We start from the raw sequence: 12,675 nt of genomic DNA, 5'->3' as shown, positions 1-12,675 counted from the left end.
GCTCCACTATGAGACAGCTTTCCGAGTGAAATACTCCACAGGGTTCTTTTGGAGCTTCAGTATTGAAAAAATTTTGGATGGTGCCCAAACTCTGCAGTTGACTTTAACACAAACTGCATTGCTGAGGGACGTTACTGTGGGATTAAAACTAATATCTAACAAGATGAATCGATGGAGGGATTTGCAAAGATGTTTCAGCTTATCAATTAACATTCTTAGTGACTCATTCTTCCCGGAAAAAGATAAGCTGAGAAAATTTGTTCTGGTTAGCCCTAAAGTCACTGTATTGATCAAATTCCAAGGCATAATGTACTATTATCCGTTCTGGGAAGCCAAAGGAGTCTCAGGAGGGATTCTTGTGGCAGCAAAGGAAACAGGGGTGATGTAGGAAAGAATAACAAAAATGAGCAGCTAGAAACAGGTGTTAGATCACAATCAATGAAATATTATTCAGTTATTACAATAATCAGGAAGGTAATAATGTCAAAAACTGGAATACAATACAGTGGAATATTGTAGGTTCACAACCTCCTCAGGAGCTTTCTGGGTATAATCTGAAACTTAGCCCCACAGGCAGAGAACAGGCAGAGACTGAAGAAAGAGGCAGGCCACTCCACGTCTGTAGGTGACACTTTTAACATTAGCAAAAGGAACTTACATATGAGGCTCGTCTTGGGCTGCAGCAAGACAAACTGATCCCTGCACTCATCCTCCAAATCTTAAAAGTTTATAAAGAGGTCCTAAATGGGCTCAGTCACATACACTGTGCAGCTGTCTTCAACACATTGCCATCTCAGGGCTATATCCTTGGAGCAGCCTCTGGGAGCATAAGTGGGACCCACATTCCAAAAGCAGGAGAGGGAGTGAGGAGCCTTCGATTGGCCAGGTCCAGCTTATGGGTCAGTCAGTGGTCATGTCTTTTTTGATGATGATCCCCCAACAAATACTAATCAGCAATAAAAAAGGAATCAAGGAACAAACTGCTGATACTTACAGCAACAAGGATGGATTGCCAAAAATATAACACCCAGCAAAAGAAGCCAGACGTAAAAGAGTACATATTCTATGATGCCATTAATAGAATGCTCTAGAACAGTTGAAGCTAATCCATGGTAATAACAATCAGAAGAGAGGTTACATTTCTGGGGTGGAGTGGAAGTAGCATGGGAACTGACTAGGAAGAGCATAAATGAACTTCCTGGAGTGAGGAAATGTTCTAGCTTCTTTAAAAAAAAAAAAAAAGTTTATTTATTTATTTTGAGGGGAGGGAGGGCATGAGCAGGGGAGGGGCAGAGAGACAGGGAGATAGAGAGAATTCCAAGCAGGCTCTGCACTGACAGCACAGATCTATGCAGAGTTCAGTCCTACAAACTGTGAGATCATGACCCAAGTTGAAATCAAGAGTTGGATGTTTAAGCAACTGAGCCACCCAGGTGCCCCTGTTCTATCTATCTTGATAGAGGAGTAGGTTATATGGTCCATATATTTGTCAAAACTCATCTACCAGTAACCTTAAGAGTGGTGCATTTCACTATATGTAAATTAAACATCTATTTTAAAAATCTTTTAAATATTTGAATACGGTAGCTTTAAAAATTTTTTTTTAATGTTTATTTATTTTTGAGACAGAGACAGAGCATGAACGGGGGAGGGTCAGAGAGAGAGGGTGACACAGAATCTGATACAGGCTCCAGGCTCTGAGCAGTCAGCACAGAGCCCAACACGGGACTCGAACTCATGGACCGCGAGATCATGACCTGAGCCAAAGTCGGACGCTTAACCGACTGAGCCACCTAGGTGCCCCTGGTAGCCTTTAAAATATATTTTCAGAGCACCTGGGTAGCTCAGTCAGTTGAGCATTCAACTTCATCTCAGGTCATGACCTCATGGTTCGTGGGTTCTAGCCCCGCATCAGGCTCTGCACTGACAGCTCAGAGCTTGGAAGCCTGCTTTGGATTCTGTGTCTCGCTCTCTCTCTCTGCCCCTCCCCACCTTATGCTCTCTCTCTCAAAAATAAAATAAACACAAAAACATTTTGTTTTTAGAAATGTATCATATGGTCATTGTAGAGATTTGGGAAATTAAAAAAAAAAGAATTAAGAAGAAAATTAAAACAGCCATAATTCCACCATCTAGAATAAATGATTTTAATATGCCACAAAATATAATATAAACATGTTAGCAAAGTGAAGATTATAATGAATACATAACTGTTATTTATGCTTATTACTACTGTTTGAAAATTATTATACATGTGAGTAGGGTCTAAAATAAAATGATGGACAACAACTGGGAATTACAATATTGTGACTATGTTGTGTTTTTCCTACTCTTTAAAAAATCTTTTATCTGTCCAATAAATAACAGCGATGATGGAAAACAGGCCCTAGGAGGAAAGATGAGAGAAACTGAGGTAATTTTCCTCGAGTGGAAAGTACACTAAAAGGTCACCTGGTTACAGGCTTTGCATATCGGAAGCCTGTGAGCTTACTGCAGACAGAAAGACTGTCCCATTAACTTTGAGTCCCCTGAGCCAAGTACCACATCTGGCACAAAGTCAGGACACCGTAAAACTTTCTTTTTTTAAATTTTTAATGTTTATTTATTTCTGAGAGAGAGATAGAGAGCAAGTGGGGGAGGGGCAGAGAGGTAGGAAGACACAGAATCTGAAGCAGGCTCCAGGCTCTGAGCTGTCAGCAAAGAGCGGGGCTCGAACCCACCAATGGCAAGATCATGACCTGAGCCAAAGTCAGACGCTTAACCGACTGAGCCATCCAGGCACCCCTAAAGGAAATGAATTTTAAAATAATGCATAGGGATTTGGAGTAGATATGGGCAAGGTTTTGACTGTCAGGGATGATGAAGAAAATTGTAGAATGTCTAATGTAAAACAATGTCATGAGTATATTACCATTTGTTCAAGATAGTTTACACGTCTATCTTCCTAAAGGAGGCCATTTAATGCTGGTGGAAACTCTGGGTCTCTCCAGGTGTAAGATTCTATTGCTATTATTTCTGCTGAGAAGACCAGGAACCAGAACCACCTGCCTGTTCAGATAACCTTATTTGGGTGGGAGAAGGAGAGCAGATGGCCAGCCTCAGGTAGAGCCTATTTGCAGCTAGGAGGCTCAGCTTCCACAAGAGCATTGAACTTTGTGGAACTCTCAAAGGGATCCAATTCCCTGCCTGTCCCAAAGATCAGATAATGAAACTCTGAGGAGTCCAGTCACAGCCAAAAACAGGAGGCAGATGACAAGACCATATGGCTAACAAACACCCTTGATAAGCCTGATGAGGTTACACCAAAATGTGAATGGCACTTGTCTCCCAAAGGTAGAACCTGTGGGGTTTTTCTTTTTCTTTTTTATTTGCAGAAAATTCCTAAAATGAACATGTAGTACCCCCACAGAGATAAAACTACAACTTATTTCTGTATCTCAGGATGTCACACAGATTAAATGGATTATCTTTTGAATTAATTTTCAGGGTCAAGTTACTCACCACCCCTGAAAGAATTAAAATAGTGCTTAAAAAAAAAAAAAAAAGGAAAGAAAGAAACTGCCTTTTCATTTCCTTCTCTCTCCCCTCTGTTAAGCAAACAATCCTCTGTAAAGTCAACAGTCCCTGCATACACATCCTGTACCTGTCTGTGCCTGGCACCAGGTAGGGTGAGGCACTCCCCAACTTACCATGGCCGTGACTCTAGATCAGGATCAGAGTTCAGTCACCCAAGCAGAAGTTCCTCTGTGATAAAAGCAGAGGGGAAATTACTGTGATGAGAGATGTAGCATTAAAATCATTAAACAGGATAACTTGTAGTTACACAAAGTTAAACAATTAGGAAATAGCATCCACTTTCATCAGAAGGTCAGCTGTTGATTAGCCAAAGATAGAAAGGTCAGGGTAATAATTAAAGACAAACTGCTCAAACAGGCAAATGTATCACTCCAACAAAATACTTCCCTACCTGCTCTTCTGTTTGGAGATAACACATTACAGAAGTGATTGCTATTGTTTGTTAGGATGAAGTATATTACTTGTACTCAAGCCATACCTGGATTCTGAACTGTAAGCTCTAGTGGAGAAGAGGTGTCTCCTTGGAGAAAAGATAATCCAACTGCATTAGGGAGAAGTATCGCACTCCAACCCACACTCTGTGCGTGTGTGTGCGTGTGTGTGATGGTTAGTGGCCCAGCCAACATTAGACTTGTCATTTCCAGATGACCTCTCCCTGCCGCTCTCCCAGGACATACAGGTGCTTCTTCCCTATACACTCAGCTTTGTGTTTGGTTCTCTTCAGCAAGGTCGCTCAGATCTTCACACATGTACTCAGTCATTCAAAGGCAAGGAGAGCCTTGATTGTAGGCTACGAGTCCTGGCCTCATGATAGATAGGCAGGTCTCTGAGGGATAGGCCAACTGACTTCCTGTTTCCATATCTGAGTCCTATGGGAAAGGTTTCTTTCCTAAGCATTTTGTTAGCTCCCTGATCCTCAAAAGAATCATCCTGGAACCATAAGCATGGGCATCATCTGGGAGCAGTCTCAGGCCCCCACTCCACACCTACTGCCAGAATCTGCATTTTAACAAAATTCCCCCAATACCTGTCTGCACAGTAGTTTGAAAAGCATTGGCCTAGACCGCCCTACCAAGCAGCACTTTTCAATTATTCCCTGAGAATAACTAAATCCTGCTTAACCCATTTTATTACCAATTGAGTCAGATCTGTTCACCTTCACTTCTTATCTTGCAGCTCTCCTGAGTCTCAGCTCCATTCTTCCTTGTCTCCCATCACTCACTGCACACTTCCCTTATAGCTACATAGGGGCTCAATTCCTTCCTGAGGGGAATGCCAACTTCTTCTGGGGCACAGCCTGAGCAAAGGTGCAGAGGTGGGAATGAGCAGTGGCCTTAGGGACAATGAAGAGATGAGGCTGCTGGAGCAGAGGTCTCATTTGAGGGAAGGTTCAGAGATAAGGTTGGAAAAGCAGGTGGGGATTGATTAGGCAAGGCCTCCTATGCCCAACTGAGGAGTCGGACTTGATCTGTAGGTAATGGTAAAATAGTGGAAAGGTTTTGGTTTTTGCAGAGAAATGATATAACAAAAGGCATGCTTCAGCAAGGCTCTATTCTACAGGGTAGACAGGAGTGAGAGATAGGAAGGTCAGGAAATCTTGAGAAAGCGCTAAGGAACAGACACAGGCAGAAGCCTGGGCAGGGTGTGGCATCTGGAACAGGATATATATGGAAAATATTTGAAAGAAATTCTGTACTGGATTTTGTGGCTCACGAGCTATATGAATTTATTCATTCAATCACCAAACTTTCATAAAGTACCTCTTATATTCTAGGCACTATTCTAGTTGACAGAGATAATATAGCGAATAAGACAAAGAATGTGACTTCAAGGAGCTTTCAAGGAAAGACAGATGACAAATAAACAAATAAATAGGATAATTTCAGATCAGTAAGATGAAAATACAACGGGACAATGCTATAGAACAGGGATCGGCAAACCACAGCTCATGGGCCAAATCTGTATGGCCTACAGGTTAAGAATGGTTTTTACATTTTCAATGGTGGACAAAAAGTTAAAAGAATAATATTTCATGACACATGAACATAATATAAAATTCAAATCTCAGTGTTCATAAATACTTACTGGAGCGTGGTCACACCCATTTATTTACATATTATCTATGGCTGCTTTCAGGCTACAATGAGAGTTTGTGACAGACTACATGGTTCATAGAACTGAAGATATTTAATACCTGGCCCTTCACAGAAAAAGTTTGCTGAATCCTGGGTTGGAAGATGATGTGATCAGGTTACTGAGAAGGAGCTAGCCTGGACAGGGTGACCAGGGAAGTCATCTTCAAGGAGACGATTCTTGAGCTAAGACCTGAATGAGGAGAAGAGGCTCACTATTCAAAGTGCTCGAGGAGAACTATTGCAGGCAGAAGAAACAGTTAATGCAAAGACCCTGAGGCAGCAATGAAGTTACTGTGTTAGAGGAATGAGCAAAAGCGTCATGAACAAGGACCAGAGTGGCATGAGATGGGGTTGGAGTAGAGACAAGACTATCTACAGGGGACAGGAAGGGGTATTTCTTGTCTGTCCAGAATGTGCCAGGGGAAGCTATGAGCAGGGCTCTTTGAAGCTTAGCCTCAAATTTGTCTGGAGGTCTTGTTTCATATCCTTTGAATAATCAAAATGTGCCCATATCTCTCATTAAGTATAATTTATATGTGAGTTGGATTGAGCTTCTGCTAATCTGTGGACAACCTAGCAGATCCAGCTTTAAGAAGCAACTGCCCTCCCTTTGTTTCTATGTGGTTTGGGAATTAAGGTAGTCCTCCCTTATCTGTGGTTTTGCTCAATCACAGTCCAGAGGTCATTCTCCTGCCATCATGTCAGTGGTAGCTTAATGCCACTTCACTGCCTACATCATCCACCTCACTTCATCTCATCACGTAGACACTTTATCATCTCACATCATCACAAGAAGAAGGGTAAGTACAGTACAACCAGATATTTTGCAAGGAAGATCACATTCATGTAACTTTTATTACAGTATATCAATATAATTATCTTAATTTAATATTAGTTCTTGCTGTTAATCTCTTACTGTGCCTAATTTATAAGTTAAACTTTATCATAGGGTCTGTATGTATAGGAAAAACCAGCATATATAGGGATCCACACTACCTGTGGTTTTAGGCATCTACTGGGGTTCTTGGAATGTATCCCCCGTGGATAAGGGGGAACTATTGTAATTGCAGTGAGGAAGGGGGCAGGGAAGGGAAACACCTCCTCAAAAAGCCAGCCTTTAATATAAATACTTCCAGTCCTTCTGACCACAGCAAGAGGTGGAAAAAATGCTTGAGCAAAACCTTATGGAAATACTGAGAGCCATTATTCAAAGAGCAAGAAATAATTTACTAAAGGAAAAAAAAATGTATCATACTTGAAAACAGGGTACTTTTAGCCAGACAATCTATTTTGAAACTTGGACAGCACACAGCATAAGTCCATTTATAGAGACAGCTGTTGTATATTTATTATTCACTAGTACCAAATGAGTTTCTCAGTCGATTATAGAAATGAATGCAGAAAATGGTACCCCTTGATTCTGTCATCAGGTATCAGAAAATACGTGTAAAGTGAACCCACACAAACGCTCACTAGCATGTCTGGCACCTGTGGGGTGTGAGTAACTCTCCGCAAGGATGGGCGGGGAGCAGAAAGGAGGGGAAGGAATCACTTAGGTTCCCCTGGTACAGAAGTGTTGCGGGCCTCTTCCTAACAGCACAAAATGATCAGCTCCCAAAGAATGCCAGGCCCTTCTTCCCCGAGCTCAACCTCTAAAAGTCCTCCCACATTTTCCTCCAGCTCACAGAGCCAAGGACTCTTTACAGGAACCCTTTCCTGCCTCAGCTTCCTTGATTCACTCATTCAGTCTCTCTGAAGGCCAGCCTGCAAGTCCATAAACTGAATAATATCACCAGGTTCACAAGGACTCAGACTTAGTGTTGGGGTTTTAAAAGCTTCTTTGCTGCTCATAGGCGGGGCAAAATAATTGGTAACTGTGATGCAGTTTTAGTAAAAAGGCAAACCCTGAGGTTCGGGGCATGGCTCAAATGACCTTCCACCTTGAGGACTCTTCAAGATGGAAAGATGAAGACTGAAGGGACCATATGTTAGTGATACCTGAAAAAAATCTAAGGGTCATGCACTATCTGGGTGGGAAACTGCAATTTTTTTTTTTTTTAATTTTTTTAACGTTTATTTATTATTGGGAGACAGAGAGACACAGAGCATAAGCAGGGGAGGGGTAGAGAGAGGGGGAGACACAGAACCTGAAGTAGGCTCCAGGCTCTGAGCTGTCAGCACAGAGCCAGATGCGGGGCTCGAACTCACAAACCATGAGATCATGACCTGAGCCGAAGTCGGATGCCCAACCGACTGAGCCACCCAGGTGCCCCTGCAATTTCTTTATAATTATCTGAACTCTACAACTAGGGCTCATGATAGGGCCCCTGAAATTTTTAAGACATAGTTTTAGAGCAACTGAAAGAAAGCTGGGAACTAAACATAAGAGACCTATCCCCGGAGGGGCACCTGGATGGGTCAGTCGGTTAAACGTCTGATTCAGCTCAGGCTGGGATCTCAGGGCTCGTGAGTTTGAGCCCTGCATTGAGCTTTCTGCTCTCAGCGCAGAGCCCACCTCAGAGTCTCTTCCCCTCTGTCTCTGCCCCTCCCCCGCACTCTCTCAAACACAAATAAACGTTAAAAGAACAATAAGGAAGAGACCTATCCCAAGAGCAGTTACATAAGGGAACACTAATTTGTAAGTGAGTTCAACTTACTTCAGGAAAGATTACAAAAATTTGCAGAAGTAATTTATGATGGGTTCCTAATGAAAGATTAGATATGTCGAGAACGGATCCATATAGTTTTCTGCTTGGAAGTACGAAAGGAAATTATTACACCATCCCACAAACTGCCCTATTGTATCACCTGCCAGATTCTTATGCCCTTACGGCAGATGCAGGTGCATGGAACAAGGATCTCTGATTTCACGTAATATTTCAGTAGGCCGTTCATGGGGACAGCAGTGTGGTGGATTCCTCCCCGCTCACCCACAATTTTGAAAACAGGCAAATTAGATTGTTTCCTGAGCATTAGACTAGCAAAATGAGCAAATAACCATCAAAACAAAGATATGCAAATTTATTTCGATGAGAAAAAATGGCTCCTGAACTAAAGCTGGCTTGCTGAAAGTATTAGCCTTTTTAAAGAAAGATTCTGTCCATAGGCAATGCAAACGCCACACAAAATCCTGAGAGGTTTGGGGCGCCTGGGTGGCTCAGTAGGTTAAACGTCCGACTTCGGCCCAGGTCATGATCCCGCAGTTCGTGAGTTTGAGCCCCGCGTCAGGCTCTGTGCTGACAGCTCGGAGCCTGGAGCCTGCTTCAGATTCTGTGTCTCCCTCCCTCTCTGCCCCTCCCCAGCTCATGCTCGCACTCTGTCTCTGTCAAAAACAAATAAACTTAAAAAAAACAAAACAAAACATAGAGTATTAAAAAAAAAAAAAATCCTGAGAGGCTTACTCTGAAATATTCATCAAAGCCCTGTACTGAGGAAAGCGTGGCTTGGCCTTAGGAACCAATGGTCCAGAATCAGGTATCTCCCCCTGCTCTGTTACAGATCTAATACCCTTTGCTCTGATTCCGTGATTGCAAAGCAACCCCTGGACTAGAGTTTGGCTTCCCACGTGGACCTGTCTTCAAAGTACAGGGTATTTCTAAGTAACAATTATATTTCTCAATGTAATAAATAAATTATCAGCATGTGTGTGTCTGCATTTGACGGCATGTGTGTGGTGGGCCTGTAAATATGAACCTGCCCCTGAGAGTTGAACCCTTTCTTAGTGTGCTGATGAATGCAATTGCTCTGGTCTTGCTGGATGTGGCACAGTGACGAACTCACCCCAGTACCGGATGCTCCCCTTGAGATCCCACCTTAACTTGGTGGCCTCCATTCAGATTTATGACATTGACCCAGGTCCCAGGACAGGCAACCAGAACGTTCTTTATGAAAGGATTTGCTGTCCTTGTGGTACATTCTTACTGAATCCCTCTCTTCCCTGGAAGATCACATGCGAGTGAGTCACTCATCATTTTTCTATGGTACGTGGTTTCATTTTACATGCCACAGGATGACAAAATTAAACTTCTAGTCTGGGGATTTGTGAAGGGTGTGACTGGGCCCCGCCCGAGCACTAAGGGCTTTCAAAACTGTCCATGAAATAGGAAAATGAATGTAACCCTTTTCCCTTGGAACTTAGATCCTTCTAAAGTTAAAGGAAGTCTTGTTGCCGTGATGGGGTTTGAGTCTGGAGAAATAAGAATTTTCAAACATTTAATCAAAAACAAAGTGTGTTAAGCTAAATGAAGGCAGGTGAATTTGGAAACCTGTCTGCTAAGCAATCTCGAGGAAGAATCTATTCCAACCCAGGACCTGGCAAATAACTTACTGACATCTTTTGTCCAAATTTTAGCCACTTATTCACAGCACTGTGGGGGACAATAATAGTAATTTCAATCCGCAAATGATTTTAAAACACATGTTTTACATTGAATTTAAAATATCCCCACTCCTCTACCATTTCCACGTCATGCCAAAGTCTATTAAAGTTTTTTCTTTACTCCAACGATTCCTTTGTCCAAAAGGCAGGGGGAAGGAGGGAAGGTACATTTATTAATACTCCTTTACATTATCTTAATTAATCTACCCAGTAACTTTTGCAGTCATGATTTTTTTTTTAATGTTTGTTTATTTTTGAGAGAGAGACAGAGTGCGAGCAGGAAAGGAGCAAAGAGAGAGGCAGACACAGAATCTGAAGCAGGGTCCAGGCTCTGAGCTGTCAGCACAGTGCCCGATGTGGGGCTCGAACTCTTGAACCGAGAGATCATGACCCGAGCCAAAGTCGGATGCTTAACCGACTGAGCCACCCAGGTGTCCCTGGAGTCATGATTATTATCTCCACTTTACAATCCAGCTGGATGACATAATAATGAAAGCTGCCTATGGTGAGTTCTATATTGTATTAAGAGATAAGATTAGAAAAATAAAAAGGCAGCTGAGATGGCCTAAGCGCTGGCTGGGAGACTGGCTGGGTCCTGTACTCTTAGTTCAATGCTTGCCTTGCTAAATGTCTCTGTACCTCACATAATACCTCAGTTTCCCCAGGCACAAGCTTCGAGTAGGGCACAATCAAAGCAAATTCTGATAAACTTTGTAAATGTGTAGCTCCCCTGCCTTGTTTCTCTGGGTAGTGTATTTAGCCTGCATAGTAAAAGGCTTCGGATTTTCCTAAGTGATTTTCTTCTTGTTATCTGAGCAACTCCCAGTCCCACCTGTGGACTGGACCTTTGGCATTCTCACTGGCTGGTCTTTTGTTGGTGGCAGTGTTTTTTTGTTTTCTCTAACTCTTACGCCTTTTACTTGCAAACAAACTGTTTGAACTCCCCTGGTCTCAGGGCAGTGAACATAGAAACAAGAAGTTGATGTACTGACAATGCTGATTATTGCTCTTAATCATGGGACTTACATGATAGTTTCACTGATGTTTCATGCACATTTGTCCATTCATTCATTCAATAAACATTATTGGAATGCTTGCCCCATTCCAGAGACCATTTTAGGTGCTAAAAGGCATATCTTAATTTCCACCTATAGACCCTGCAGGCAGAAAATATCCCCTATGCTCTGCCTATTCAAGAGTAGTCTATCATTTAAAAAGAAATCCTGGAGGCTGCTAGAGATAATTCCATTGAACTTGCTTCCCATTGCAGGGAGTCTCTACAAAAGGTTCCTGAATGGTCACCTCCAGCCTTTAGTCATCCTTCTTCTGGTCATGGGACTCACCTGCCACGGGGTGGGCTCTGCCACTGCGGGTGGCTCAGCACCAGGAAAGCTAGCCTTGTATTCCTTACTTTGTGAATTGGAGCTAAAGAGACTTTATTTGTAGATAAATATTTATTGACCACTTAGTTATATTGAGTCCCTATGTGCTTTTATCCATATGGTATCATTTTGCCCTTTCACTGTCCAGTGAACTGGGCCTGATAACGTGAGTTTAGAAAAGTTAAGCATAGTGCCTAAGATCATTTAAGTAGTAGGTGGTACGAGTTGTTTTTTCACAGATCTGCCTGACTCTAGAGACCTTTATATTATACCATGCCAAACGCACACAGGTGTGCATGTGTATATAGGCAGGTGGCAATGCTAGAAGCTTTTAGAGTAACAATGGAATTAAAAACTTGAAATGTCACATTTTTGCTGGGCTAAGTGCTTTCTTGTTCTTTATATCTTTAACAAGCTGGATGCAAAACAAAATCAAACAAAACAAAGTAACAACAAAAATACTCCTCTCCTAGACTTATCTGGTGGAAACTAGCTACCCTTTGGCAGACAACCCCCAGTCCAAAGTGTTGTACAAGACTGTTGGCTATTTGGAGAGAAAGCACATTTCTAACCCACACGCCCCTGCCCAGTTCACCCACCCAGCCTCTCTGGTGTGAGAATAACTCAACACGGCTCTGTGATAACATCTCTCAGAGCAGACACATGGTCAAAGTGGTGCCATCCCTAGGGAGAGACATAAGGATTCCAACCAGGCACCTTCTGTGTCCACCTTCCCCACCCCCCAGAGTCAGAGACGGATGCATCATGCTCTTAGAGTAGTCTGAATTGAGTATCAAAGGAGGTTAGAAATAATGACCCCATTTTGTTATGTGTATCCTAATGCCAGCAATATTTTTAAAATTTTTAATGTTTATTTAATTTTGAAAGAGACAGAGAGACAGAGCACAAGTGGGAGAGGGGCAGAGAGAGAGAGGGAGATACAGAATCTGAAGCAGGCTCCAGACTCCGGGCTGTCAGCACAGAGCCTGACATAGGATGCTCAACCAACTGAGCCACCCAGACCCCCCCTAATGCCAGCAATATTAAGACTATCCAGTACATACCAGTAGAGAGAAAAATGGAATGCCAGAAATAGCTCTTCTGGCTTACGCTATGAACCAAAAACATTACAGGCTTTCATTTAAAGCCTAAGATGGGTTTGGCACAGCTATGACATGTTTTCTCAAGCCCTAGATGGCAGTTA

At 42.5% G+C, this 12,675-nt stretch overlaps 1 protein-coding gene across 2 annotated transcripts in view; it reads right to left on the bottom strand.

The window, feature by feature from the left end:
- Window positions 1–12,675, bottom strand: part of ANXA4 (annexin A4) — a 94,720-nt gene that overhangs the window by 33,080 nt on the left and 48,965 nt on the right. For both annotated transcript variants that reach the window (XM_042932569.1, XM_042932568.1), the window contains exon 2: window positions 3,690–3,744. In XM_042932569.1, the coding sequence (XP_042788503.1) occupies window positions 3,690–3,692 (3 nt within the window). In that variant the 5' untranslated portion in view covers window positions 3,693–3,744. The remainder of the gene's footprint in view (window positions 1–3,689; window positions 3,745–12,675) is intronic.

This window comes from Panthera leo, chromosome A3, assembly GCF_018350215.1.
Source record: "Panthera leo isolate Ple1 chromosome A3, P.leo_Ple1_pat1.1, whole genome shotgun sequence".
NCBI classification, from domain to species: Eukaryota; Metazoa; Chordata; class Mammalia; order Carnivora; family Felidae; genus Panthera; species Panthera leo.
This window is presented reverse-complemented; position numbering and strand designations above follow the sequence as displayed.